Source organism: Mollisia scopiformis (assembly GCF_001500285.1).
Source record: "Mollisia scopiformis unplaced genomic scaffold LY89scaffold_13, whole genome shotgun sequence".
Taxonomy (NCBI): domain Eukaryota; kingdom Fungi; phylum Ascomycota; class Leotiomycetes; order Helotiales; family Mollisiaceae; genus Mollisia; species Mollisia scopiformis.
The window spans coordinates 303,331-330,359 of record NW_017263593.1 but is presented as its reverse complement, the minus strand read 5'-3'; the positions used below and the strand labels follow the sequence as shown (position 1 = coordinate 330,359).

The 27,029-nt window shown below is 47.6% G+C and overlaps 12 protein-coding genes across 12 annotated transcripts; 7 read left to right on the top strand and 5 right to left on the bottom strand.

The window, feature by feature from the left end:
• Positions 1-54: 54 nt before the first annotated feature.
• LY89DRAFT_782526 (P60-like protein) lies at positions 55-1,628 on the top strand. Its single transcript, XM_018222588.1, has 2 exons — positions 55-256; positions 307-1,628. Exons 1-2 carry the CDS (start codon positions 105-107, stop codon positions 1,475-1,477), a joined length of 1,323 nt encoding a protein of 440 aa, XP_018070590.1. The 5' UTR covers positions 55-104; the 3' UTR covers positions 1,478-1,628.
• Positions 1,629-2,915: 1,287 nt separating this feature from the next.
• On the bottom strand, positions 2,916-3,509 carry LY89DRAFT_669770 (uncharacterized protein; the record flags this gene model as incomplete). The annotated part of the gene is made up of 2 exons (XM_018213123.1): positions 2,916-3,404; positions 3,456-3,509. 2 exons carry the CDS (start codon positions 3,507-3,509, stop codon positions 2,916-2,918), a joined length of 543 nt encoding a protein of 180 aa, XP_018070589.1.
• A 1,233-nt stretch (positions 3,510-4,742) lies between these two features.
• On the bottom strand, positions 4,743-6,304 carry LY89DRAFT_697487 (GroES-like protein; the record flags this gene model as incomplete). The annotated part of the gene is made up of 5 exons (XM_018216907.1): positions 4,743-5,027; positions 5,081-5,668; positions 5,717-5,788; positions 5,849-6,081; positions 6,133-6,304. The coding sequence occupies 5 exons, from the start codon at positions 6,302-6,304 to the stop codon at positions 4,743-4,745; spliced, it is 1,350 nt and encodes a 449-aa protein (XP_018070588.1).
• A 200-nt stretch (positions 6,305-6,504) lies between these two features.
• Positions 6,505-8,183, bottom strand: LY89DRAFT_77812 (alpha/beta hydrolase fold-3 domain-containing protein). Its single transcript, XM_018222185.1, has 4 exons — positions 7,905-8,183; positions 7,616-7,803; positions 6,930-7,464; positions 6,505-6,829 (listed from the first exon to the last, which is right to left on the bottom strand). The coding sequence occupies exons 1-4, from the start codon at positions 8,042-8,044 to the stop codon at positions 6,706-6,708; spliced, it is 987 nt and encodes a 328-aa protein (XP_018070587.1). The 5' UTR covers positions 8,045-8,183; the 3' UTR covers positions 6,505-6,705.
• A 391-nt stretch (positions 8,184-8,574) lies between these two features.
• On the top strand, positions 8,575-10,989 carry LY89DRAFT_646707 (amidase signature enzyme). Its single transcript, XM_018211932.1, has 6 exons — positions 8,575-8,921; positions 8,972-9,111; positions 9,165-9,210; positions 9,258-10,212; positions 10,264-10,405; positions 10,563-10,989. Exons 1-6 carry the CDS (start codon positions 8,893-8,895, stop codon positions 10,841-10,843), a joined length of 1,593 nt encoding a protein of 530 aa, XP_018070586.1. The 5' UTR covers positions 8,575-8,892; the 3' UTR covers positions 10,844-10,989.
• A 729-nt stretch (positions 10,990-11,718) lies between these two features.
• LY89DRAFT_586522 (DNA/RNA polymerase) lies at positions 11,719-15,587 on the top strand (the record flags this gene model as incomplete). Its single annotated transcript, XM_018209372.1, has 2 exons — positions 11,719-15,489; positions 15,537-15,587. 2 exons carry the CDS (start codon positions 11,719-11,721, stop codon positions 15,585-15,587), a joined length of 3,822 nt encoding a protein of 1,273 aa, XP_018070585.1.
• Positions 15,588-16,228: 641 nt separating this feature from the next.
• LY89DRAFT_77765 (uncharacterized protein) lies at positions 16,229-17,090 on the top strand. Its single transcript, XM_018222152.1, has 3 exons — positions 16,229-16,356; positions 16,421-16,584; positions 16,637-17,090. Exons 1-3 carry the CDS (start codon positions 16,310-16,312, stop codon positions 17,068-17,070), a joined length of 645 nt encoding a protein of 214 aa, XP_018070584.1. The 5' UTR covers positions 16,229-16,309; the 3' UTR covers positions 17,071-17,090.
• Positions 17,091-17,573: 483 nt separating this feature from the next.
• LY89DRAFT_568166 (scavenger mRNA decapping enzyme) lies at positions 17,574-18,586 on the top strand (the record flags this gene model as incomplete). The annotated part of the gene is made up of 2 exons (XM_018208564.1): positions 17,574-17,643; positions 17,700-18,586. Coding segments are annotated over 2 exons (957 nt in total), but the record flags the coding sequence as incomplete, so codon positions are not given.
• A 1-nt stretch (position 18,587) lies between these two features.
• On the bottom strand, positions 18,588-19,478 carry LY89DRAFT_547912 (uncharacterized protein; the record flags this gene model as incomplete). The annotated part of the gene is made up of 3 exons (XM_018208264.1): positions 18,588-18,911; positions 18,962-19,141; positions 19,191-19,478. Coding segments are annotated over 3 exons (792 nt in total), but the record flags the coding sequence as incomplete, so codon positions are not given.
• A 160-nt stretch (positions 19,479-19,638) lies between these two features.
• Positions 19,639-21,715, top strand: LY89DRAFT_782519 (actin-like ATPase domain-containing protein). The gene is made up of 4 exons (XM_018222587.1): positions 19,639-19,926; positions 20,060-20,077; positions 20,134-20,424; positions 20,476-21,715. Exons 1-4 carry the CDS (start codon positions 19,739-19,741, stop codon positions 21,566-21,568), a joined length of 1,590 nt encoding a protein of 529 aa, XP_018070581.1. The 5' UTR covers positions 19,639-19,738; the 3' UTR covers positions 21,569-21,715.
• A 300-nt stretch (positions 21,716-22,015) lies between these two features.
• LY89DRAFT_617319 (uncharacterized protein) lies at positions 22,016-24,623 on the bottom strand. The gene is made up of 2 exons (XM_018210798.1): positions 22,570-24,623; positions 22,016-22,516 (listed from the first exon to the last, which is right to left on the bottom strand). The coding sequence occupies exons 1-2, from the start codon at positions 24,583-24,585 to the stop codon at positions 22,187-22,189; spliced, it is 2,346 nt and encodes a 781-aa protein (XP_018070580.1). The 5' UTR covers positions 24,586-24,623; the 3' UTR covers positions 22,016-22,186.
• A 153-nt stretch (positions 24,624-24,776) lies between these two features.
• LY89DRAFT_685256 (uncharacterized protein) lies at positions 24,777-26,109 on the top strand. Its single transcript, XM_018215055.1, has 2 exons — positions 24,777-25,742; positions 25,802-26,109. The coding sequence occupies exons 1-2, from the start codon at positions 25,214-25,216 to the stop codon at positions 25,927-25,929; spliced, it is 657 nt and encodes a 218-aa protein (XP_018070579.1). The 5' UTR covers positions 24,777-25,213; the 3' UTR covers positions 25,930-26,109.
• Positions 26,110-27,029: the final 920 nt, after the last annotated feature.

Sequence of the window (27,029 nt, the reverse complement as noted above, 5' to 3'; positions counted from 1 at the left end):
TGATAGCGATAATCTTCCAAATTTCTGATTATTTTCCATTCAAAAAAACTAAGTCGACATCAAACATTCACAACGGCGGATTGATTCGCAACAAAGAGGGAATCATGCCTATTATCAAACCTGCCCATGTTGCTCCGGGTGCCCCTGCGCAACACAAACAGCCATCACGAAAAGGCAAGAAGGCGTGGAGAAAAAATGTCGATGTTACCGAGATTCAAGAGGGGCTTGAAGAAGTGCGAGAGGAAATTATCAAAGGGTTCGTCCCCAAATCCGATACTTTTAGAGCAACTACTGACTGGTATTTAGTGGTGTCATAGTGGAAAAAGATTCAGCAGATCTCTTCACAGTTGACACAGCCGGCGATGTCTCGATACCCAAGAAATTCTTGAAGAATTCCAAACCACTTAAAGCCGACGAAATTATTGCTCAACGCTCTGTCATCCCTGCAGTCTCCCTTCGAAAACGAGCTGGCGACAAGACTACAGACGGCATTATCGAAGCGAAGCGTCAGCGCACAAGTTATATCACTCACAAAGAGCTCTCACGTCTACGCAAAATTGCAGATGGTCGAGGGTCGCAGACCACAGTCGAAGTCACTGAGGCGAGCTACGATCCGTGGGACGTACAGAAAGATATCGACGAAGCAGCTCAGGACCCACGCTTTTCTTTCCTCGAGAAGTCGATGAAGAAAGTAGCCCCTCAAACATTGAAGCAGAAGCCTATCTCATTGGCAGCGAGTGGAAAGAATATTCCAGCCGTCAAGAAGCCTGAAGGAGGATTCAGCTACAATCCCATGTACGAAGACTACGAAGAGCGGTTGATGACAGCGGGCGAGAAGGAATTGGCAGCCGAACAGAAACGACTTGCGGTCAAAGAAGCGGAGCGGGTGAAGCAAGAAGCAGCAGCCAAGTCTGCAGCGGAGGCCGAGGCGGCAGAAGCGAGAGCAGATTTATCGGAATGGGAAGAAGATTCTGCATGGGAAGGTTTCGAGAGTGGTACTGAAGAAGTGAAGCTGAATGCCAAGCGACCAGAAAGGAAGACTCAGGCCCAACGGAATAAGATAAAGCGGAGGAAGGAGGAAGAGAGAAAGGTGAAGATGGCTGCCAATGACCGGAAGAAGGCCGAACAGACCGCACAGATCAAGAAAATTGCCAAGGCTCTTAACGAAAATGAGCAAGCGAAGAAGATGGCTCTCGTCAAAGATGATGATAGCAGTAGCGAGGGCGATGACCTTGAGCTTCGAAGAAGGAAGTTGGGCAAGCTTCTTCTGCCAGAGAAAGATCTAGAGCTGGTCCTACCAGATGAGTTACAGGAGTCCTTGAGATTGTTGAAGCCCGAGGGTAACTTGTTGAAGGAGCGTTACAGAAATTTGCTGGTCAGGGGCAAACTTGAGAGTCGAAGACCAGTTGCCTTTCATAAGAAGCCAAAGCGGAAGGCGACGGAAAAGTGGACCCACAAGGATTTTATGTTGCATTAGATCGCTGGAATCGATGTCTGAGTCAAGTCCAATCTTGATGCGAGGCTTTGTGTGTTTGACAGTGATTTCTTTGTTCTCTTACTTTGTCGGGTGCTTTGAGTCTCTTTAGCTACCTTCTTTACTGCATGCAGAAAGTTCTGACACATACCCCTCTGTCTTATAGATATGTTTCAATTGCAGCTCTTCTTATGCGTGTCGATTGAATGGCGACTTGAATGATTGAGCATCAAAGGCCTTCTCGTTTATAATCCTTCGACATTCTTCTTCTTATCTCGTTGGTCTCTCATTATTTTAGTCTCAATATGCTGTTATAATGAGCTTTCTTACTGCCCACTAGACTCAGATCAAATGAAGGAGATATGGAATACCTCGGAATGATCTCTCTGCTCGAAGCTACAGTCAGCTCGAGGTTGAGACGATATTGACTTTGATTCTATGCAAACATACATGATCAGATCCTCTCTCTCTCTTTAATAATACCGTTCCACGCCATGCGAGGCTCGATAACATTATGAGATGCTGCTTTGGGACTCGGTCTCTTCCCAGTTCTTCCCAGTATCGCGTTCAGAATCGATCCAGTATCCAGACAACGACGTGTGCTTGGTTTCTTTCGTTTCTGTCTCGGTCTCAGCATCTATTCCATCTAGAATCTTTCTCGGGACGACCACTCACGTTGTTCCACATCAATCTCGGTCCAAATGTTGAGAATGCAATTCACCTCCCCTCCCCACCAGCATAAGCAAATGGTGAGGCCAGCATCTTCGCTCCACCATACTGTCGCACAAGAGAGTAAAAGGCTGTGAGTAAAGACCAGAGGAATCCTGCACTGCCGCAATGGCACCTAACCTCATGTTGGAGGGAGCATTGGTGGAGGTAGAACTTAGGCTGAGGGCGATGAAGGAGAAGAGAAGAAATTGGAGCGAGGAAAGAGATATAAGTGGGAGGATAGTGAGGTCGTCTCGTTCTGGGAAGGAACGAGTGATTGTGGGGAAGGTGGGTGTTGGGAAGTATTTCAGGGCAGGACTCGTTAAGGAAGGCACCACCATCACTGGGAAAACTTTACTGCAATGTCTTTGTTTCGAATTTGAAAAGATGAAACACATATACTACTTGTATTGAAGATGCACAATCTGTATCCGAAGCTGTCGAAAGAGCTGTTCTTGTTAGCATATATGCGGACTCGACACGTATATGGATGTATACTCGGCTCTTTTGACGAGGCAGTGATTCAAATCCGATTTTTTTACGGCATTTGTCTACAAGATACATTCTTCCCAGCTAGATCTTACCCCCAAACCTCTTCTGAACTTTCGTGCGCTAGGCTCCATTCTCTCATTGCCTTGCCAAATTCTCCATTCACATACAGCCTACCCGCATCTGGCATCTCTTCTAAATACCGGTCTAGCAATTGCTCTTTCACAGTTCCAATACGCTTCACTCAAGTCCATAAACCCCGTCCCGGATTCTGATAGTCCCCAACTAATGCGAAAGCACTAAGTCTTATGCCAAAGAGCTCCAAGAACTTCCTGATCAGAACCCACAAGATCACGCAAGTCAGATTGAAGACAAAACGCACACTCAAGATCTTCTGGGCATGTACTCTATTCCTGTCTGCCAGCTCAAAGAGCTTGAGTGGATTGCGTATGTATTTCAAGGCTCGTGAAGGTAGATTGGATCGTTGGAATCGAGAGTGGAGGCTGTTGATGTTTCGGAGAGCGTTTTTGGACCTTGGCGAAAGAAAAGCAGAAGGAATAGGGAGATAGTTGGTGACGAGGGACCGCAGCTGCGGTAAGGACGGTACGGCTATTATATTGTGTGGCAGAGAGCCATGTAGGATACGGACATCTTTTGTGGAAATGTGGGCACTGCAGGAGCATATCACAACCTGTATATTCGGCTGGACCTGAACCTCCTGTGTCTCCACATTCTGTATCTATTGTGAGCCTGCAGAACTCTGTTACACTGAAGATATACCTACATGCACGATGTCCCACTCTTTCAACTCTTCGGAGGATTTTGACTTTGATCGCATAATGGCTCGTTCTCAACACTTAGAGGCACAAGTCAAACCCGTTCTTCCCAGGAACTAGGCTCATATCTATAAGCCTTCCTATATCCCTCGTTCCTCGCATTCATCAGCCCCGAAGAGCTCAATCCTCCAATCCCATCTGGATCCAAAAAATATCCCAGTTTCCCCCGGATGTTTTACCCTTTCCACCTCCTTTCTCTTGTCTCTACCCAACGTCCCTCGCACGACAGCTACCAATTGTTCATCATCATCTAGAACACTACGCCTCAATTCCAATGACCACGGTCCACATCTCCACCTCTTCGTGTCGCACACCAACCGCAAAGTATTACCCAACCCGAAGCCAAGCCTCCGAAAGCCCTACTCCCAGGATGGAAACAACGCCATGGGCCCTCTCTCTTTCCATCTCGTGGACTGTGGTGACACCCGTTACGAGGGATCCAACCAAGAAACCCTGGCTTTATTCCCACGAATCCAAGACACGTATCGTTCTCGCTGAACAAAGAAGCTCAGAAAAAAAAGTAAAAAGAGGCACATGTGTGTAACGCTCTGTAATTCGATTAAGTTTTCGTTCATGCACGTCAAGACCCGGTTCGCCAATCTTTTGCCGTTCCAATGCATCTTTAACCCGCACGATTCTGCAACCTCGCCTCACAATACCACCACCACATCTGAGACTGCATCAAGACTATGTCTCTAAGAGGAGGAATATCTTGCGATATTTGCAACTTGTGGGACTTGCACGGGGCCTTATCGTAAGCTCGAGCTTACCTTGGGGTCGGAAGCTCTGCACGAGGGAGGCATGCGAGAACGTGGCAGCGATTGGGGTCCAAGTCCATATTTGCGGAACCTGTACCGTACGACTTCGGACGGATTTGGTTGTAGTACATAAAGGAAGCCTCTAGATTGGCTCTTCATTACGAAGGTGAGTTGGGCATTGGGCGTTGGACACACGAACTGGAGTGATGTGTTGTGCGGAAAAGGCAAAAGACAATGCTGCAGATATTGAAGTGAGACTTGCAGGTGAATCATGCATAGTCTCTCATTGCTCATCGAGAGACTTTCGAAGCGCCCATGGAACAAATCATGATCAAGTGCCGCGAGGAAATGCGCTCGGAAACGGTGGTTCATATGCAGGACGGGATAATGTCTCTGAAATCCACAAAATGCAAGTCGCAAAGTCTAGACCTATGATATATACTGCCGAACCGTCATGTATGCAAGTACAATCTTCAACTACGTCTTATAAGTTGTAAGAGCAGGAGTTCCAGGCGCTGGCGGTGCAGAAAATCTCGTCTGCACGAAAACCTTTTGCATGCCGTCTTCCTTCTTCTCGAACTTGTAGTACACCTCGTCCAACTCGCTAATATCGACTCTGTGAGAGACCATCTTAAGTGGATCGATCTCTCCACTCTCGATCATCTTGCAAAGTTTCTCCCAGTACATGTGTACGGGGGCTTGTCCATTCCCAATAAGACGGACTCCTCGTTCCATCAACGAACCAATGTTGAAGTGGTTTGTCTGCATGCATTAGTACGGTTGTCCGAGCAAGAAGGCTTGAGCAGGAGACTCACAAAACCAACGTAAACGCCTGTGATCCCGCATCTCCCGAAGTTCTTCACTGATGTGATCATCTCGTTGACGATTTCGGAAGTATCCGTCTCCATCCCGAGCATCAATTCGAAGTAATGAGCCCACCCCTTCGCATATTCGCCGGCCACGCATTCAAGAGCCACATCCGGACCCCGAGGAACCATCTCTTTCAGCTTTGCTGTAACCGATGTCCCTCTAGGCAAAGCGGTGTAGTCTAAAAGTTCCACCTTCGGTGTCTTGGACTTTACAAAGTCAAGCCTCCAGTTGCTGTCTATCATGATCACGCGCGATGCTCCGTTCATGAAGGCAAAATCGGCGCACATTTGACCAATAGGTCCTGCTCCCCATATCGCAACAACGTCGTCCTTTTCGACGCCTGTATCTACGACACAGTTCCAGGAAGTGGCCAGAACATCTGAGAGATAAAGTCCTTTTTCATCTGGCACGCTTGATGGTAGCTTGAGGAGATTCACGTCGCCGTATGGAACACGTACGTACTCGGCTTGTCCTCCTGCAAAGCCACCTGTAAAGTGAGAATAACCAAACATACCAGCAGTCCGACCGCCGTACTGTACTGTTCTTAGCGATGACTAAAATGCTCAGATGCTGTGACTTGCCATGCCTTGCTCCATAGTATTGGAGTTTGTCTTCTCGCACTGAGATGATTGTTTCTTCTGGCAGTAATAACACTGTAATAGTTGGTTAAATATAATCGTGCATATATTGGGGAAGTAAGTAAGAAGACATACCTCACCACAAGCGATCTGAAAAGATGCCACAACTCGGTCTCCCTTTTGCAAATTTGTCACGCTCGACCCCATCGACTCAACAATACCACAGAACTCATGACCAAGGATATCTCCCTTCTCCATTTGCACCACAGATCCGTGCAAAAGATGAAGATCGGAGCCACAAACTGTGCTTCCCGTAACTTTTAGGATAACATCTCTTGGTTCTACAACTCGTGGTTTTGGGACATCATCTAAACTCCCTTGAGGAACCGAATCTTTGACTTCATTACTAAATCACTTACGAATTTGCACATCATTCTTCCCCATCCAGACCAAAGCCTTCATTGTTTCGCCACTAGGGTCGGCATACTTTGCACGATCTCGGGCCGGGTTGGTGAGGTCTTGTTCCGTGGTTGCATTATTGCCGTGGCCGATGACTTTCTCGACCAGTGCTGCAGCTTGACTCAATGCCATGTTGAATAGGAATTTCTGGCTTATCTGAACGTAAATATGAACTTATGATAGAGACGAGTTCAGAATGAAATGGATTGAAGTAAGTGGAGTAACTTCCCCTTCCAATTTACCCAGTCGATCATTTACGTCACCCCCTTTAGCTCAACAGCGTACGTCACAGTATACGAGACATCTGCAAGAGAGTGAAGAAACATTTCGAGTCGATGTATTCTGAACAGTTGCTTGCAGAAATGAATATAATTCGAAGCAATTTATCATTTCAAGCCGATGCGGGTGGTTTTCGTTGTGGTAGACATCAAGGTGACTTCGCTAGCTAGTCTTGAACAGATTTCTCGCAGCAAAGGCAAAATCGACAGCCGATGACAACTAGGTCAACTACTCGCAAGATTCTCCTCGATCTCTTAAAGTACAGCCGGAATCGAAGGTACGGTCGGTGCTGCTAGAATCTTCTTGAACCAATTCAGGCGGGTCTGTTTGCTACTTTGTCCGATCTTGGAGTTCGGAGCAAAAACGTCGTAGCCATGTCTGCAAATAAATAAGCTATTGTGAATGACTTGAATGGAAATTAAGGTGGGCAAAATCAGAGTTCGAAGGGAACGACTTGGGTATTTCATGGGGGACTCACAATCCTCCTGGCCACACATGCAACTCTGCCTGGACACCATGTTCCCACAATTTTGTTGCAAAAGCTACATCTTCGTCTCGAAATGGTTCGGATGCTCCAACTTCAATGAAAGTCTGGGGCAGGCCAGAGAGATCCTGTGCTCGAGATGGTGCATCATATATGCTGACCTTGTCGGTTCCTCGAATACCAGGCAGATAATGATTCCAACATTCCACGTTGGCTTTGCCAGTCCAGTTTCCCAAAGTCTCGAACTGCTTTACGGAGACGGAAGTGCATCGGTCATCCAACATTGGATAGACGAGCACTTGTGCAAATAAAGAGGGGCCTTTTCTGTCGCGATTTAGAAGAGCAACACCTGCGGCAAGCCCACCTCCAGCAGACCCTCCTGAAATGATAATCTTGCTGGCATCCACTCCCAGAGTAATGGCATTCTCAAACATCCACTTGAGACCAGTGTAGCAGTCTTCTACCGCAGCAGGTGCTGGGTGTTCAGGAGCTACCCTATACTCGACACTAACCAAGACGGCACCAATCTCTTCTATTGACGAGTTAGTTCAGACCTTCAACAACAATCTAGGAGCTGAGGAGCTCATCTGAGAAGCTAAACCGCATCTTCTTTGATGTGCAGCGCTCGAGGATGATCCAGAGAAGCTCGGCTCTCATGATTGCTGCAGAATTCAACTTACTGATGGTAGGAAACATATTGTTGATCAGGAAGAGTCGAGTCCCCAAAACCATACCACCACCATGGATTAGATAAATGCCAGGAGCATTCTTCTCTGGGGTCGAAGTCTTGGAGCGAAGGATAGACAGGATGATCTCTCCCCCTGGACCTGGTGTCGTGGCTTCTTCATAGGAAATATCAGGGTCGTCGCTATTGATAAGTCAACATCTTGTTGAAGTGTTCAAGAGCCGATGTCTTCACAGAACTCGGCACTCAAAATATCCTTGCAACAGGGTCAGAGTTCGGCTTACTGGACTTGTTGAATTCCACACAGGGGCTCAACAAATTTGCGCCGCTTGATGATACTTTGTAGTGTGAATTCTTCCTGACTTTCAACAGGTTCGAGGAGCGCGACCAATTCAGGGTCAATAGGAGGGCCTGGAAACGACATAATGAGATAGTTGGATTCTATCGTTTCTCTTTGGATCAATCTGTCTTGAAGATTGCTGAAAAGAGGTCGGGTCGAGGACGGCTATTATATAGGTCCTGTACTACCATACTTTCCAGAGAAAAGGCACAGCACCTGGTGCCGGTCTCTCATTGGACGGATGCATGCGCAGTTTCAAGGAGGTCAGGATCTGGCCCAATATCCCTAGAGTGGCTTTTGGCATCAGCCATAATTCCCTCATCAGGACATAGTATGAAGAGAACTGACTCTTTTGACCATAAATGTGCAAAGCGATTTTTGGTGAGACTCCACAATTTCGGTTGATCGTGACTCGCCTCGGCTGTTCCAGGACTTCTTCAGATTTCACTCTCATTATCGCCGACTCTTGCTCCTTTGGCTACATGATTTCTATAACCGCGGCCATGCCATATCTCCGAAAGTTTATCGATCAAGCCAAAATGACTCTTCACCGAGTTTCATGCCGCTTGTTACGGGCGTAAAAGTCATGTGATTACGTGATTTTCGTGTTTCACCCTTTGGCTGCGCCGCGCGCGGACCTTGGGAAAGAAAAGAAGAGACAAAGCTGCGTCATATAACTAGAAAACTTAACCCAGCATCGTGTCTCCTTTAGGTTAGCTTGGAAACACTTTATCATGGTGTAAAACTGCTAGAGTTGAGGTAATGTCTGGCGGAGATCCGAAGATAACGAAGCCAAAGATGGGATGAATGCATTCAACATGTAAACCTGGTTTGATGACCTTCGATTTTGACCTCTGGCTCTTTAAATTACATGTTCTGATCCTTCGAAACATTTCTGTAATCACTATTCAAGTCCCAGAGATTTTGAAATAATGTCTTTGTTGTCCGTAACTCCAGCAGAGTAAGTCTCATATTTATCCTTTTATTCGCTCAACCCTAATATGATTATAGAGGTGTCAACATTACTGAAGATGACTTGACTGGTGTTGCTGCCAAATTTGGCTACCAGTTCAAAGACAATGAAAAAGCCGAGTACACGACTTTGCTCGCTGCTACATGCAATGCCATGCAATTCGTCTCCGAAATGGATGGTACGTTTTGTAACCACACTTATTTGCATACATTTTGACCAATTTCAAATCAGATTATCAACCAGAGCCTGACTTGGAATTGAGCCCACGAGAAAACCTGTAAGTAGTTGGTTATTTTTGGACCAGGACCAACTAAAAGAAACTAGCTACTTCCCAGCAAAGTCGGATAATCCAGACAATGCCTGGGCCCATCGGTTCACTTTGGCTCATAAATCACCAACTTCCACATTACTCCAAGGACGAACTGTCTGCATCAAAGACAACATCTGCGTTGCTGGCGTCCCATGCCTAATTGGTACTGACACATTTACCGGTTGGACACCTAAAATGGACGCAACGATCGTGAGCCGGATCTTAGAAGCCGGTGGGATTATCACAGGCAAAGCTGTCTGCGAAAATCTTAGCACAAGCGCTGCTTCGTATACAGCCGCCACTGGACCTGTCAATAACCCGTATGCCAAAGGGTACAGTGCTGGCGGTAGCAGTTCAGGTACTGCAAATTTGGTCGCGAAGGGTGAGGTTGATCTTGGCATTGGTGCTGACCAAGGTGGCTCTATTCGCATACCAGCAAGCTTATGTGGCCTTGTTGGATTCAAAGCCACATTTGGTTTGGTCCCATATACTGGTTGTGTGAGTAACGAAGCAACGATTGACTTTGTTGGCCCAATCACCAGGAACTGTTTGGACAATGCGCTGTTACTCGAAGCTATTGCTGGCGTTGACGGGCTTGATGACAGACAGCGCGCTGGGACACCCTTTCGAGACCAAGTCCCAAAATATTCTCAGATACTGATGGAAACCAAGGATAGTGGGGTGAAAGGCATGCGTATTGGGATTCTGAAGGAGGGTTTGACACAAAAGATGCTGGATTCTGGTGTTGAAGCCAAATTTCAGGCTGCTGCAAAAGTCTTTCAAGACTTGGGAGCAGTTGTCGAGGACGTCAGTATCCCAATGCATGAGATCGCTCCAGCTTTGTTTGGTGCTGCAAGCCGTCAAGGAGGTGTTATGGGACGGATCGGAAAAGCATCAGGACGCCGACAAGTCATGCTGACAGACTTATATGAGAAGATGTTGCCATGTACAGCAACCTCGATAGAAAAGGTAATATGCCGCACTCTGTACGTACATCGCCGCCGCTAATGCTTGTCGCAGATGAGTCCAGTGAGCAAGAATTCGGTCTTTGGTGGAGAATTCTGCTGGGAACGATTCCCTCATGTCTATGCGAAAGCGGTGAATTTATGCAGGAAGCTGACCGAGGAGTACGACGAGATACTCAAGAAGTACGATCTCCTCAGTATGTCCAAATCTACCTTTGTTCTGTATTTGTTGAAGGAGCCTAGATCTTCCGGATTTGATCGGGGGTTGCTCATTAAGAAGATGTGTTTCAACTCCTCGAACGAGCCTCTCGACTCCCAGATCTCTTTCAAAGTACCATACTGACTTCTTTAAAGTTATGCCTACAACTATTACTCCAGCAGATCCACTACCTACTGACGATGATTCTCCAATCACAAAGATGAGCAAAACCATCGGGAAGCTCGACAACACCTGTCCTTTCAATGCGACAGGACACCCTGCTCTCGCTTTTCCTATTGGTTTCGTTCCAGCAAAGGCTGATGAAAACATACGTGTCCCAACTAGTATGCAGATTGTGGGCAAGCATTTTGATGAAATCACTTGTTTGAAAGTGGCATATGCCTGGGAGAACGCTCGAAATTGGAAAGAGTTTTGATGAGTTCGTATAATTCATCCGGGTGGTACTATGCTTGCGATTGAAGAATAGGAACTCAGCACAATAGAATTCGAGTTGGACTGCGTCCAATGGACAAATTGAAGCACATAAAAGATTTAGTACTACAAAATGTAACCATTTTGAACTCTGAATTCAGTATTTTCCCTAGAGATATTTAGGGATTTGCGCGTTTCGATTGGTTTCTCAGCCGCAAGAAATAAAAGGGGTGAAAGGCGAGGCGAAGCCGAGATTCAGGGGTACGGTACGGCGACCCAAGTAAGCTCAAAACGACGGGGTACCAAAATTTCGCATGCTCGCTTTCGCCGCTTTCTGCTATCGATTGATTTCACGCGACCATCCGAATGGCCCTGTACCACCAGCTCTTTTCTGCAGAATTCATTGTAATTTGTTTCCTTTAGTTGTACCTGCGCTTTGTCTTTAATTATTTGCTCGTTTTTCTTGTACCTATACCCAACATGCTCGTCCGAGCCGCACGACGAAAAGCTCGATTAGATACATTTCGAAATAGAATCCTCTCCGAACAATCGAGTCTGCCATGGCTATATCCATCCTATACATTAGGGCAGAGAAGCCGGAGATGGGTGTCGGTCGAAACGGGATCCCCCAGTCCTGCAATACGAAAGAGAAGGGACTCGAATGATACATCTAATCAACCAACCCGGCGCGCAATGGCAACAGCGGCGACGTACAGTTCGATGGACGAGATACCATTTGTGGGCATGGGCAATGTGCCACCCCTCTCTTCAGCTTCGAACACGTTAAACAGCACAAGCTCCATTTTCGAATTACATCATGGACACGAACCATTAGCACTGGGTGGCTCACTTGCAACGCCTTCATCAGTACGGCTGAGAATGGATCGTGGTGTCAGTGCTATTGGTGGTGATTTAGCTGAAGTTCAGGCTGTCTTTCATGCTTGTTTGCAAGTTGGGAGGATCGAACGGGCTGGTGCGATTCTTCGCCGGTTGTCCAACGTGGAGCTATCTATGGTAGAGATGGTGTACCTTCAGCATCAATACCTTCGAGCTGCTGTAGCACAAATCATGGCCAATCCTACCGAAGCTGCGATGCAAGACCTCCATAAATGGTTTGAGCTCGAGATCAGATCGAAAGGCATTCCTCAAGATGTGGAGATGGTTGCATATATGGTTAAAGCGGCTCTTCAGTCGCCAGGTGGACAAAGGGAAAGGCTTGTTCGTCGATACATGGACATGCTCGACAGGGAGGCAAGTCTGGAACTTTTGCAATACGCAGCAGTCTTGACCGCTCACGAACTAAATCACATCACCCACATCTATCCGAACTATAATTATGAATCATCTCATATAGAGGAAGAAGATGTAGACCTTCAATCCGTCGCCCCCGAAGCCTCGGAGCAAGTTCATGTCGATGCAGAGCGATCTATTCCAGGCGTGAAACCCACGGATCTGAAAGGAATGGGCTTGAAATCGCTCAAAGCATCACTCTCTCTATTTTCGAAGCTTCCGAGTGAAGGCATTGACATTGCCACTGCTAGCCCAGAGATGAGGCGAGAGATCCAAGGTCGTTTAGAGAGTGATGCTGTGGAGTCTGCAATTGCAAGGTGGAGGGAAGAAAGCGCTCATCTTACAAAGATGGGTCTGAACACAAGTCTTCAGACAAAATCTTTGGGGGGAAGGATGTGGAAATGGCAAGTGGCTCTCGAGCAACACTTGAAAGCGGAACTTGTCAAGATCGAAGAAGCCGAAGTACCTTCAGCCAGAAAATCCACTGAGGACCAGGACCGATGTATATACGGTCCATTTTTGCGTACGATACCTCCTCAAAGACTGGCAGCTGTAACGATCCTATCGACCATGGGTGCTTTGGGTTCACTGGGCGTGGATAAGGGTATGCCGTTATCCACCGCAATTATGGCCATAGCCAAGAGTGTCGAGGACGAAAGCGCATACGAGGCCTTGCAACGGAGTAGGAAAAGCAACATATGGCCTGCATCCAAGAAAGACAAAACCTTGTTCTCCAGAGAAGCTATCTTGAAAGCTACTCGTGGTCGTAGGGCAGGAGCTGTGGCAAAGTACGCGAATCGTTTCTTGGATCAAGCAACCGCCCTTCCACAACACGAATGGCCCATGGCCATGAGAGCCAAAGTTGGTGCATTCTTGATGTCGGCTTTGGTGGAAGTTGCGCAAGTGCCAGTGACTCTGACACATCCAAAAACCAAGGAGACCGTCACACAGATGCAACCTGCATTTTCACACTCGTTTCAGTATAAGATGGGCAGAAAGCTTGGAGTTATTGTGGCAAACAAGGCCATAGTCGAGCAGTTGAAGCGAGAGCCAGTACATAGTCTCCTGGCAAAGCACTTGCCAATGCTTGTGCCACCCGAGCCGTGGTCACTATTCGACAAAGGCGGTTTCATATCTCATCCAGGGAAAGTGATGCGAATCAAGGCTGGTGACAAGGACCAGAGGCATTACGTGGATGCTGCAATCGACCAAGGCGACATGAAAATAATGTTCGATGGCTTGAACGCTCTAGGCAGGACACCTTGGCGAATCAACCAGCCGGTTTTCGATATCATGCTGGAAGCGTGGAACTCCGGCGAGGCAATCGCCAATATTCCTGCTGAAAATCCGAAAATCTCGATCCCTCCAGAGCCCGAGCCATCAACAGATCCCTTAGAACGACGTCGATGGATTCGAGCTGTAAAAAACGTGGAGAATGCTAAAGGTGGTTTGCATTCGCAGCGCTGCTTTCAGAACTTTCAGATGGAAATTGCCCGGGCACTGAGGAATGAACAATTTTATTTCCCTCATAATATCGACTTCCGCGGCCGGGCTTATCCAATACCGCCGTATCTCAATCACATGGGCGCCGACCACTGCAGAGGTCTCCTCACGTTTGGTGAAGGCCGAGAGCTTGGGGAAACGGGATTGAAGTGGCTCAAGATACATCTCGCCAATGTCTTCGGCTACGATAAAGCTAGTCTGAGGGAACGGGAGGAGTTTGCTATGAAACATCTCGATTCCGTGATCGACTCTGCAACTAAGCCCTTGGTTGGTGCTCGTTGGTGGCTCGAGGCCGAGGATCCTTGGCAATGTCTGGCGGCCTGCATTGAGCTCAATAATGCGCTCAGCTCCCCTGATCCATCTCGATTCGTTTCTCACCTCCCAGTGCACCAAGATGGTACCTGTAACGGACTCCAACATTACGCAGCTCTTGGTGGTGACCTATGGGGCGCTAAACAGGTCAATCTGGAGCCTGGTGATAGGCCTGCGGATGTCTACACAGCTGTGGCGGAGTTGGTGAAGGCACAAATCGCCGACGAGAAGAAGAAGGGGGACCCAATGGCAATCATCCTCGATGGCAAAATCACTCGCAAAACAGTCAAGCAAACAGTCATGACCAACGTGTACGGTGTGACTTTTATTGGTGCCAAAGCACAGGTTCGGAAGCAGCTGGTCGCAGCGTACCCAAACCTTCCGACCACGGACACAATCAATTTGGGAACCCTCTCTTCATACGTGGCTACTAGAATATTCACGGCTCTATCCACCATGTTTAAAGGCGCTCATGACATTCAGCACTGGCTTGGGGATTGTGCCAGCAGAATTTCGACCTGTATAACTCGGGAGCAGCTGTCACGTCTAGAGTCTGAGTGGTCCAAACTCTCTGGGCCGAAAGACCAGAGGTATGTGCCGAAAATCGAAGATCTAGTTCAATTCAAGTCTAGTGTAATTTGGACAAATCCAGTCCATATGCCAGTGGTACAGCCATATCGCAACTCAAAAGCCAAGGTTGTTCCGACGAACATGCAGATGCTCAGTCTGTCAGAACCGCATCGGTCAGATCCGGTCAGTAAGCGAAAACAATTGCAAGGATTTCCGCCAAACTTCATCCATTCATTGGATGCCACACATATGATTCTCTCTGCTATACGTTGCGATGAGCTTGGATTATCGTTTGCCGCCGTACATGATTCCTTCTGGACTCATGCCTCAGATGTGGGAACAATGAATCGAGTTCTGAGGGACGCTTTCATCCAAATCCACACTGATGATGTTGTGGGACGTCTCAGTGCCGAATTTGCTGCTCGATACAGTGGTTGTGTATACCTCCGAAAACTTCCGCACACATCACCAGCGTACAAAAAGATTATGCAATGGCGTGCAACCCGGGCCGAGCAGCGCGCGCGTCTTCGAAGCACTCCACGCGGCTTGCTGTTCGCTGACGAGCTGAAATTGGAGTCCAAACGTCAGAGACTACTTAGCTCGTCAAATCCTAAAGACATTGAGAAAGGCAAAGCGATGATAACGGCTGCCAGTATCTTCGAAGAAGCCGACACGTCCAGTGCACACAGCGTTGATGAAGGGCTCGAGCTTGCTAGACTCGGACAGGTATCTTCCTCTGGTGAGCAGAGCACAGAATGTATATCACGTGACGCAAATGACGATGAAGCTCGACCATCCGAAAACATGGATTCAGATGAAGAATTGATGGATGCAGACGCTGACAAGGCGAAAACTTCCCCAGAGGACAAGCTCAGCGGCTTCGAGAAGTTACTTTTACCCCGACATACAAAGTATCCTCAAATTACTGCTACTTCGATCTGGCTTCCTCTGACCTTTCCCCCGGTCCCGAAAAAGGTGAGTCGGCCCCACAGCGTGCAACTTAGATATGCTAATGAATCCAGGGGGAGTTTGATGTCTCAAGACTGAAGAACAGCGAGTACTTCTTTTCATGATCAAGAATATCGGGCAGGGTTGCGACATATCAAATCCCATAATCTGGGGTTTCGGCTGATCTTTCCGTGAAGAAACACGGGCAAGGGGAGACGGGCAGAACAATTGAGTGTTTCGATGAAGAATCTTGCAGCAGCATAGCGACGGCATTGGCATTTACGGGCGTTGGAAATCCGTCTTTGGTGGAAACTAGACATAGACTCTGGTCAATTGTAGATTAGCAGCAAGGGCCCCTTGCTTTGTGGTCACGGGCTTCGTATTACCCCACAACTCCTCAACAGGCAAAATGGTAATTCATATAAAAACCCTTTCTTCAAGCATGCACTCTATTCATCTCCTGAATATGGAATGCCACAAATACACACAGCATACCACAGCCATGCGCCAATTGGTTCGCCTCTTGACCGACCAAGGATTTCACATATCTGAAAGTTTCGAGGCATTCTCTGATTCTAGGATGCCATGTGGGCTAGCCGCAGGGGATCTCATGTTAGACAGATTAACTGTATCCCTCCCCGACACAAACCTACCGTCCAACCCTTATACAGTCAAACATCGGTAAGATACCACTGTGGCACGGAACGAGGGACGAATACAGTTCGGAGAGAGAGGCATAAGAAGTCATCAGCTCCGCATGCCTAGTATGGTACGGTGAGTATTTGAGATAATAAATACCTCACTTAACCTCAAACGCAAATCAATATCGACAGATACAGTTCGCAAAATGATATCTGCAATCACTTATTCAGTTGTGTTGGTTCTTCTTGCTGGGTGAGTAGAGTGCTCCACTTGTGCCTTTCGTCGTCTGAACTTGGGCTTACGAGGTTGTGAATAGGCAATTTGTCGCGGGCTTACCAGAATTGCTTGCAAAAAAAGATCCCACATGCGGACCAACGGTTGCTACGGTTTCTCATGTCACTACCATCACGGTCGAGAGCATTTTGACGATACCCCACGCGTGTTACACTCATACAGTAACGACGAAACACCACGGGTCCGGTAGGTAGGATTGAGCCCGTACTGTACTTGCCCCTGCTGATATTGATCGTAGGCTGTCCCGATGTCTCCACGTGTGGCCCACATGCGGATTGTATAATGCTCTCAACAGAAACCGTCACGCTCCCTGCAAACGACTTATGCTGCCCAACAACTCCGACTGTTGCAGTGCAAGGGCCTTGTCCTACCTGCCAAAAGGGCTGTCTTACGAACACGGTCACCGAATATCTTACTGGAGATCCAGCTTCTCTTGCCAAGAAAGAGGCTGCTATCACACCATGTACGAAAGTAATCTTCATGTCTGAGACCATGGTGCTTGGACCTACAAAGACGGTACATCCCTTGACATCAACAAGTACAGTGTATGTACCATGTGGAGGATGTCAATTAATGACATCCAATATTGGAGGAATCGGGCCAGAGATCAGTTTCTCTGCGACCATCACCGACCCAAGTACTGCCACAAGCACAGCTTGGGTTTGCATGTAGAGATGGAAGTGACTGATATGAGAGGTAGGAGGATGCGAACTTATCTTGAGCCTTGAGAAGGAAATGCGTAAGATACTGTATATAGTCTTTGATGAACAACAAAAGTCATGAATTTGGCAAGAAATAATATGTCATATCCAACTTGAGATTGGATTTTTTTTGAAGGTCAGCGAGTCTCACCGGTGTCCAAAAAACGAACAGGACGACAAGTGCGTGGAAAAACAATTATCTAAAAGCGCGGATAGAGATATCAGAAACAATACCACTTAGTAATTTACATCGACTTTCAACCCATACTGAGCATTGATCATGCTGCCATTTGTGAACAGAACGTTGTGACAAAGGCTCGGACGTCGTCTGAAATGCAGGGCCCAGAAATTCAGGGCGAGCTCCGACCCCGCCATCCTTAATTTTTGGTTGCGACTCAACAGCCAGACTCAGAGAATAGGACGAAGGTCAACACCACCACCCTTTCTCAATCTTCGTATCAATTATCAATCAACATGGGGAATTCCACAGTAAACCCCGAAGCTCTCGTCCCAAAGTTCAAACTCACTCGTATTCTGAATCAAGGTAAACAAACAATGTTCTCCCACTACCCCTCCACACCTCTCTAACAATACTTCCAGACCAAGCCGGACGCCGCAGTGTACTCTACGGCACGATAGACTCCTCACCCGCGATCCTAATCCTCGAACGAGCCCCTTTTCCTACCTCTGAAACCTACCTCTCTCAATTGCCTTCCACTCTATCGTCAATAAAGAATCTTGGCGCGAACGATGTATACTTCTGGTACCTCGCCAACAGCTCTCCCTACACATCAGACGGACAGCCAGCAGACTTCGCCGATCTAAAGATCAATCTAATATATCCGTGTACGGAGCAACACGTGAAGAAGTACAGCAAGCAAGGTGTACGAATGGTTGTCGAGACGCCGGAGATTTACAGGGAGCATGTCAGACCCTACATGCTAAGCAAACGCGAGCAAGGACGGCTGAATTGGGTGTGGAACATAATTGATGGAGAAGCGGAAGTGGAAGATGTGATATATAGGACTCCACGGGGAAGGGATGGAGACGAGGGTTTCCTGCTAACGCCAGACTTGAACTGGGACCGAAAGACGATGGAGGGACTACATTTGCTGGGGTTGGTGGAACGGAGAGATATTTGGAGCTTGAGAGATCTTAAGAAGAAGCATATTCCGTGGTTGCGGCATATGAGGGAGAAGCTGCTGCAAGCTACGGTCAAGACTTATCCGGAGCTGGAGGAGGATCAACTGAAGCTCTATGTTCATTACCAGCCGACATATTACCACTTCCATATCCACATTGTTCATGTGGCGTTGGAAGCTGGTAATACACAAGCGACAGGAAAGGCGATTGGATTGGAGAGTATCATGGAGCAGTTAAGAACGATGGAGGGAGACGAAGATGCTGGTATGGAGAAAGTTGATTTGCATTATACACTGGGCGAAGCTAGTGAGCTATGGACGGAGATATTCGGGCCTCTGAAGCAGAAGAGGCTTGATAGAGCTTCTCAATCGCAATGACCAGATCATTGACGCCCCCTCCACTTGGACAGTCCTTCCATTGTCTCCCGTCGCGGACGCAGTATATTTCTTCGTTCACTCGGATTGTGCAGGATTTGGTCACACCAACATCCTTCGAATGTCGCACACTGTCTCGTAGCATACCCATGCCGAGTCCACCGTTGTCTGCCACTGCGCACTCGTTCAGTTTGTCGAAGTCGATGCCGTGCTCGAGAGCACAATCCTCCACCAAATTCTTCGATGGAATATCTTGGTAATCTCGAGTCAGGCACATCGTGAATCCGAGGTAGATCTGGAAAGGTGTTAGAACTTTCTTTCCGTATATATAGATAGAATAGATACCTTGGGATCCGGGTATAGTTGCGCTGAGCAGAGCTCTATTATATTTCCCATGCACTCCTCGGGACCATGCATGCAGTCAACCCCATCATTATCCGTTGGTGTACCAATATACGATAGGGTGAAGTTGACTTTGTCGATGACTCTCTGCATCGTAGGTAGCACCAGCATCTTTAAGCAGTCCTATATAAGGTCAGATATTTGCTCGCAGATATTGGCATGTGAAACCGACCTTCGCGTCGGGACATTTGCTCATTATATGAGCTTCTAATGGCACGAGCGGTTTATCTGCTAGGATATGAACTGGTGTATCGATTTTGACCACCTGATTATGGCATGGCAGATGAAAAGCATAGTTGCTGAAGACGGAGGACCATAGCAAATAGCACAAGGCGACAACACCGAAAGCTATAGCTAAAGGTCGGCTCCTGTGCCCTGGAGATCGTATAAACATGGTATCGTCCTTTTCATTATCCATAACAGGGCGTTTGATATCGCTAGCAACGGTGGGTAGCATGTCGGGCTTCATATTGATGGATCCATGAAGATGTTGAAGGTGGGAGAGTCTCAAATGTGCAAATGACGAGGCTAACAAACCCAAGACATGACATGGCAAAGACCCCTGTTTTCCCGTTGCTAATGCCACGCCTGACTGTTTCCTCCCTTGACTCAACAGCCTCGCATCAACAGTCATGCACTAAGGGACCAGGCTGAGCTGTACCTTAATCAACTCTGCCGTCTCCCTTAATTGCATCTACATGTTCCTTTTTCTCAATCTCCATGGCGGCAACAAGGGAGTCTCTGGACGAATTTCTTCGCCCGTTGCAAGTCGATATACCAACAATTCATAACTTGGCTAACAAGCTCTGCGCTACTTATACGGCTCTTGCGGCGAAGTCTCAGGACCAATTTCTCCCTACGCCGATTTCGGATAGTGTTCTGCGTTCCTCAGGAGAGGCGAAGGGAAGGTGGGTTGCCTTCTGTTACCTCGTCTCTTTCGTTTCACGAGGTGATACCTATTCTTAGGTTCCCCGTGTGTTCCAAGCTTTGCATTCAAATTCTACGAAGGGTCGCGTGCGCTGTATGCTGACAAGTCGATAGGTACTTGGCTATTGATATGTGAGTAACTCATAGCGGGCCCCCCTCTGCAGAGTGACCGTCCTGACGTTTGACAGAGGTGGCACGAATCTAAGAGTTGGCTTTATAAAGCTCCTGGGCAATGAATCTGCTGAAACCAAGAATGGCTTCCTGGTCTCTGAGCTCGAGGTTGAGGAAGGATCACGTGTGACCAGATGCTTGGAGAAATCGTGGCCAATTGGCGAACAGTTGAAGAATAACAATGCAGAAGAATTTTTCAACTGGATCGGGAAGTGTATAGCTGAGGTGGTAAAAAGTGGCTGTAAAGAATGGCCCGAAGAAATGAGAGGGACTATTCCTCTTGGAGTAACCTTTTCCTTCCCGATGATGTTGGTCCCAACTGGTACTATATGTTAGGTTTTCTGCTAATCTACATACAGCCAACATACGTTATCAGATGCTACTATAATGGATATGGGTAAAGGCTTTGTGATACCCAAAGGTTTTGACCTAGGCACAAACCTCTGTCAAAGCTACGACAGAGCACGAAGTCCAGAATTGCCACAAGTGAAGATGACTGCAATAGCAAATGACACCGTCTCGACTCTGGTCTCCTTTACTTACCAGCATGGCACTAATCCTCGACAACGACCTGCTATGGGACTCATTTGCGGTACGGGCTGCAATGCCACAATTCCGATGTCACTCAACAAACTGAAAGCTAGCAAAAGACCATCGAAAGTAAAAGTCTTAGATGGCTCAGACGACTCAGATCAAGAGCTCAAGATTGCCGTCAACACAGAATGGACTATCAAAGGTGCAGCTGGACCTTTACATGACCTGAACCTAGTCACGTCTTGGGATAAAATTCTGAGCGACGAGAACATACCACCGGGCTTTCAGCCATTCGAATTCATGACAGCAGGACGATATCTAGGCGAACTAGGTCGAATTATCATCCTCGATTATTTCACCGCCCATCTTCGCATACCTGACTCACATCTCCCTTCAAGCCTGACACAACGATATGGCCTTACAACCACTTTCCTTGGAAACCTTGGGCCTCATCTAGCAGTGACCGAACCTTCTATGATCAAACAGCTCCAAACAGAACTTCCATCTCCCGACACGTCCTGGCAATGGTCGGAAGAACTAGCAACAATCGTCTACACCATCGCGAAAGCTATCGAGACTCGAGCCGCCGGCCTCGTAGCAGCAGCCATCATCGGCCTCCTCGGCTCCGCAGACGAGATCCACCTCTCGCTCCTAGAAAACGCCGTCAACGGCAATGGACCTCCAATCATCCAGCACCCGGACGTCGACGAGTTGTTAATTGGCTACACAGGCGGATGTATCGTCCATTTCCAAGACTATCTCGAAGACTGCCAGAATTTTCTCGATGGAATTATGACGGCGGAATTCGGTGACGGAGAAGAGGTGCCGAGAGTTGCGTTGCGGCCTTGTCATAATGGCGGTATCATCGGTGCTGGCATCTTGGCCGGGACAGTGCAGAGTGTCGCGAGGGATACATGAGGGAAATTTACATCGTATATGCATGAGATTGGAGTTTTGGCGTCTGGAATGCATTTTTTGAGATATAGAACGATTTGTTTTACCAGGCAATAAGAGAAGGATACGCATATAGCATAGCATAGGGAGCATGATTGAAATGAAGCAATGGTTTTCAGATTCCTATTGTTCATGATTGAGCTATGAGTGATTTCGTCAAGCAATCGTCAGACTGAACATAAATTATTGCTGGCTTTGCTAACAATCAATATCACAATCTTCGTGACATGCAACCAAGGCCTATTTTCGATTTGGCCCTGCAGCGCATTTCGCTCAAAATGCGCATACAGCGCGAACAGCGCGAACAGCGCTCATCGCGCGTATAGCGCAAATAGCGAACAATGCGCAAATACCTAGCTGTCAAACAGTGACAAAGCAAAATAATATACCACTGTCTATCTAACTTATTACGTGTATTAGATGCTATCTTATACCAAGTAAAACAATTCACATCCGAATCACTGTCATCTTTCTTCCGAGAACCATGTTTGCACCAAGAGGCAACCCGGGGTGCCTCAATATGATTGTTGTACAACTATGCTATGCCACGCTATTTTCATGTCCATTTGTCCCAGATGAATCTCAATGATACCCATTCGTGCCCACACTCAAACTGATCAACTCTTCCTTCCTGGTTCTATACAAATCTTGCGCCTCTCTTTCTCTCGTACTAACGAATCCAACCTCTGCTCTTAGACCCTCTAGACGCCTGGAGATCGCTGCCTCTTCTGAGATCTGCAGTGTTCTGAATGAGTCGAGGGAGGTGGTAGCTTTCTCAAGTGCTTCTGAAGCTTCCGAGATCTTTTGTCGGAGCGTCTTTGCTCGTTGTTGATAACCGCCTAGGTGAAGCTTGAGTTTCTTCTCAATTTTGTTACCCTTTTCGGCGGCGGAGACGATTGCATCTTGGACTTTCTGGGAGATTGTTAGTACGACAGAGAAATGAGAGAGGTGGTAGGTAAATTTACATCGAAGGTTTCGATGAGCAGTTGCTCCTCATCAACTTCATCACCATAACCGCTAAGACCAGGCAACAAAGAGGAATTGTGAGCGTCGTTCCATGCCTTCTGGAAGAACTCTGGAGTTTGCTTGGCAATGTGTTCTGGGATCTCACGATCAATCTCTAACCGAGCTCGTGCCAAAGCGTCATCATCAAGAGTCTCGAGGGGCGTCATGTTGCCTTTCACCTTGGCACCGGGAACGGGATATCTCAATGCATCGTTGGCTTCCAAAAGTGCAGCTTCTCGGGCAATAGCAGCTTCAACAGGATCCGAAATCTTCGAGGCAGCTTTGAACAGAGCGTCGACGTCGACAGCTTTGGTTCGTGGTAGTCCTTTTTGCATAACCTGCGTCCGTCGCTGAAAATCTAACTTCTCCTGAGCTTCCCGAATCTCTCGGTTTCGACGGTCTCTAAGCTCGGCATCTTCTTCTGTGAGCTCCTCGGTGCCAAGAGCCTCTTGTTGTTCCTCGGGTAATTCCAATTCCCATTCAGTATCCTTCGGCTTGGGCAGAGATGCAAGACCCTGCTTCAATTTATGCTTCATTGACATATTTTGTAATTTGATGTCTCGAGGTGTCCCTCCCACTAAAGACATTTCCCCATCTGCATTGAGAGCAAATGTATCACGTGGAGTTCGCATTGGTGTAGAACCTGGAGCTCGCATTGGAGTCTGGCCTAGGCCATTGGTCTGACGGAAAGGGGTTGCCATAGGGTTGGGAGTTTCTAGCACTTGCTTCCGAGGGGTAACGCCATCAAATCCAGTGCTACCAGCACCTTCGTACAGTGGAGTGTTGTCACCACCGAGAAGTGAGGATTGAGTCTCGGTAAGCGCTCGAATGTTTCGAATCTCGTTGGCAATATGATCCTCCTGTGCTGGGGCTCGAGGTGTCCTGATGGGTGCTCCACTGTTGATGGTCGAATATGTGTTGACCAAGCCTCTCGTAGCATCGTTCTCACTAGACCTTGCCATCGTATTCGCTCTCTCGCCAATCATACCCATCTTCACAATCTCCTCCAATTCTCCCTCGCCAACTTGCGGTGATGGTAATACTAAAGCTCTTCTCTTACTGCTTTGTTCTGCCTCCCGGATTTTCTGCATTTGACCTGCTTTCATAGCGGCTTGGTAAGAAGCGGACGGAGCCTCCTTCTCTCCTTTTCGACGTTTTCTTTCCGGATCGTCATCTTGGTCTCCTTTGCGCTTGTTTGCAAGTTGCTGCTTTCGAGGATCAAAGGCTTCCCTTTCCTTCTCATTCGTGACAGCCTCATCTGCAGTCTCGTAGAATCCAGGTGCTGGGGCCTTTTCGAATGGAATATCGGCATTGTAGTCCATCTGACCCTTCTTCCTATTGACGACCTTGATGTTGATGCCTGCATTTTTGAGTTCACGGCGCTTCTGCAGCACTGCTAGTCTTCTCGACTCCTCAAGCTGTCTCTCGCGAGCTTTTCTCTTGGCCTTTTTCCCCTGAGTGTTTGCTAGACGAGCTCGAGCTTCACTCAGCATTTCCTTCTCATCCTCGTCCAGGTCAATCGTGTCTGGTCTCGCAGGTTTGGATTCCGGATCTGGATCCACCTCACCAGGTCGTAATCGTCGCACATCATCGGCAGATGGCGCTTTGTTCTCTCCTCCATCTGGGCCACCAAGACCAAGCTCCCCAGCTTCTTTCTGCTCGGCCTCGTCCAGCAACTTCTGATACCGTTCCAGACACTGCGTAGCAGTTCGTCCAACCAACGGCGCAATCGTCCGCCATTGTGTTGGCATCAACTTTGCAAGATGTAGCAATTTTTCATCCTCCTCTTTGCTCCATTCAATCTTGCGAATACCTGGGTCGAGCCATTCGCTCCATCTTGCCTTGCATTGCTTCGGGGTTTTGCGCGCGAGCAATGAAGACACTCGAGCCCATTGATTCAGGCCATATTTCGAGACGGAGGCCTTGAGAATCTCATCCTCGATATTGGTCCAGACTCCTCCTTTGACGACGGGCATTTTGGCGGTTGGGTGTTGATGGACTGCCTGGCGCAGCTCCGTCAAAATTATTGAAGTTCCAAGTCGCGAGGTCAATTTTAGCGCGGCTTAAGGCCTGGAATTCAAGGCGCAAAATAGAATCACGTGAATGCTGAGTGGAACATGTTCCAATTTTCTTAAGATGAGTTCAGTTCTTCTGTTGGTATGTTGAATAGCGCCTAGGTTCTCATTTTATTCTCATTTAAAGAGTGTGGAGTGAATAGTGCTGCCAAATTCCTTTCTTCAATGCTTTACTTGTGCTCGACCCCCGACATTTGTTCAGAGCCATGAACACAATGTCTCCCCTCATTCCAAACTCATCAGAAGTCACATAATGATACTTAGATGATCTTCCGAGCACAAGTTGGGTACATTACCTTTAGGTCGGAGTACTAAAGAGACGTCACTGTCGATCTCCCATCTTCGGACGAACGACTGAAACGTTTCGCTCCTCGTCATCGTCTGTCGAACGTTTCTCAAACTTTCACTTCGTCCGCCACTCTTTCTGTTAATGTTCATATCAAACCACTTTCATTCCCTATTCTCTACAAGAACAATTTTACACTTCCTTGAAATTCAAAACATCATCAACCACGTCCCTCACCACAAAATGGCCCTCTACCCCCCAACAACCTCACCACACACCTCCCCCTCCTCACCCGTGACATCCTCTCTCGTTCCCCCAATCCCGGTTCCCACCCACGGCTCCAAAGGAACATTCGCCGTCCTCAGCAAAGCCATCATTCCCGCCACCCCCATCGAAGTCCTGACCCTGATCCGAGATACCAATACCTGGCCCCTATGGAATACATTCTGTCCCGCCTGCGTGATCTCCCCTCGGAAAACTCCCATACCAAAATGCGGGGATTTAGAGACGGGGAAAGAGGGTTGGTTGGAATTAGGCAGTGAGGCGACTATTGATGTGCATATGGAGGGTGATGGGTTGGTTGAGGGGAGCACGAGGAGTCGGACGCAGGGGTTGGTGGTTACGAGGCTGGAGAAGATTGGGGAGGATGGGAGGAAAGCGTTTAGGATTGCGTGGAAGGGGGTCGGGTATAGTCATTGGCAGCTGCATTCTGAGCGGGTGATGGAGATGGTTGAGGTTGAGGGAGGGGGGACGGATTATGTTTGTTGGGAGAGTGAGTTTTCTAATCAATGAGATGAGGTGAAGTGAAGAAGTGCTAATGAGAGAATTTAGCTTTTGGTGGGATGCTGGGATCAGTGGTTAAGATGATGGTTGGTGCTCAGTTGGTGGATCGATTTGGTGATTATTCGCGGGACCTAAGGGAGCACTTCGAAAAAGCGAAGAAGGGTGTGGAAACTTGAGCTTGAAGTTTGTGTGTGATGAGGCATAGTGGTGATAGATCTCGGGCACTACTTCGACATCTCCAGATGCCTGGTATTTTGTAGCCTTAGCTCCAAATCGTTGGATCTACTTCCAGACATTGACTCTGCTAAAGTTGAGCTGGACATTTGAAATCAAGACACCACCATAGACACTTTCAGAGATTGAGACAATTTTTTCTTGGAAATGTGATGATTCTACTTTTGACCTTCTGAGAGTTTGGAACTCGAACTGGACATTAGACCCTTTCTAATAGAGCAGAGGATTTGATCGACGTTGGAAATCAACACGCTAGTCCACGATAACTGCACCAGAAAGACTACTATCAAGGACTCTAGAAGTTCACTTCGTGAGCTTAAAGATGGACATTCATCTTGACATAGTATTCGGAATATTTGAGTCAAAAGCTATTTCAAAACCCTCATTTCACCGATAAACGCTCCCCTCCAAAAAAAAGGGAAATTTAAAATGAATAATAGCGCCCTACAGTAGTAGTCTCCCCCAAGTCCACAAAACCACCCCGACCCATAAAATAAATAACCTTAAACCATCCCCCCCTTCCCCTGGACGCAGATCACACACACATCCTTTGCTCCACGCCACCCCCCCTCAACTTCCGACGAGCAACATTCATGCCTAGAAGATCTTGGTAAGACCTAAGATCTTACCACGGACAAATATCATTAAGATCTAAGGTAAGACCCCCTTGCTAAGATCTTAGGATCGATCATAGTAGCATTTCCTCTGATCATAGATTGACGTATCGAGTAGATGACTTGCGTGTTTCGGTCCTTCGGAAGGAAAATGATGATGAGTTCTAGAAGCGGACTAACTAGATGGGAATTGAGATTACGATCTTCATTTATGCGGCACGTCCGAGAATGGCTGGCTGGCTCCGTGTTTTTCCATATCCGGATTTTCCGGTACAAGTCACTTCACAGAGAAGAGAGAATAAACATGCAAAAATCTTTGAACAGACAACATATTTATTTCCTTTTGGGTTTTGAGAAGGGGAAGTAGAAGAGTAACTCCAAGCCATGGCAACACATCGTACAGAAGCTACCTACTTAATCAACGAAGA

Bases quoted from the DNA above. Each gene is read 5' to 3' on its own strand.
- LY89DRAFT_782526 (XM_018222588.1), top strand. From the start codon at position 105: ATGCCTATTATCAAACCTGCCCATGTTGCTCCGGGTGCCCCTGCGCAA. The intron at 257-306 runs GTTCGTCCCCAA...ACTGGTATTTAG, and splicing joins CGAGAGGAAATTATCAAAGG to TGGTGTCATAGTGGAAAAAG.
- LY89DRAFT_77812 (XM_018222185.1), bottom strand. From the start codon at position 8,044: ATGTCGTTTCCAGGCCCTCCTATTGACCCTGAATTGGTCGCGCTCCTC. The intron at 7,804-7,904 runs GTAAGCCGAACT...ACTTATCAATAG, and splicing joins TGTGGAATTCAACAAGTCCA to CGACGACCCTGATATTTCCT. The intron at 6,830-6,929 runs GTGAGTCCCCCA...ATTTATTTGCAG, and splicing joins CATGTGTGGCCAGGAGGATT to ACATGGCTACGACGTTTTTG.
- LY89DRAFT_646707 (XM_018211932.1), top strand. From the start codon at position 8,893: ATGTCTTTGTTGTCCGTAACTCCAGCAGA. The intron at 9,112-9,164 runs GTACGTTTTGTA...ATTTCAAATCAG, and splicing joins ATTCGTCTCCGAAATGGATG to ATTATCAACCAGAGCCTGAC. The intron at 10,406-10,562 runs GTATGTCCAAAT...ACTTCTTTAAAG, and splicing joins CAAGAAGTACGATCTCCTCA to TTATGCCTACAACTATTACT.
- LY89DRAFT_77765 (XM_018222152.1), top strand. From the start codon at position 16,310: ATGATATCTGCAATCACTTATTCAGTTGTGTTGGTTCTTCTTGCTGG. The intron at 16,357-16,420 runs GTGAGTAGAGTG...GGTTGTGAATAG, and splicing joins GTGTTGGTTCTTCTTGCTGG to GCAATTTGTCGCGGGCTTAC. The intron at 16,585-16,636 runs GTAGGTAGGATT...TATTGATCGTAG, and splicing joins GACGAAACACCACGGGTCCG to GCTGTCCCGATGTCTCCACG.
- LY89DRAFT_782519 (XM_018222587.1), top strand. From the start codon at position 19,739: ATGGCGGCAACAAGGGAGTCTCTGGACGAATTTCTTCGCCCGTTGCAA. The intron at 20,425-20,475 runs GTTGGTCCCAAC...ATCTACATACAG, and splicing joins ACCTTTTCCTTCCCGATGAT to CCAACATACGTTATCAGATG.
- LY89DRAFT_617319 (XM_018210798.1), bottom strand. From the start codon at position 24,585: ATGCCCGTCGTCAAAGGAGGAGTCTGGACCAATATCGAGGATGAGATT. The intron at 22,517-22,569 runs GTAAATTTACCT...ACAATCTCCCAG, and splicing joins TGCTCATCGAAACCTTCGAT to AAAGTCCAAGATGCAATCGT.
- LY89DRAFT_685256 (XM_018215055.1), top strand. From the start codon at position 25,214: ATGGCCCTCTACCCCCCAACAACCTCACCACACACCTCCCCCTCCTCA. The intron at 25,743-25,801 runs GTGAGTTTTCTA...GAGAGAATTTAG, and splicing joins GGATTATGTTTGTTGGGAGA to CTTTTGGTGGGATGCTGGGA.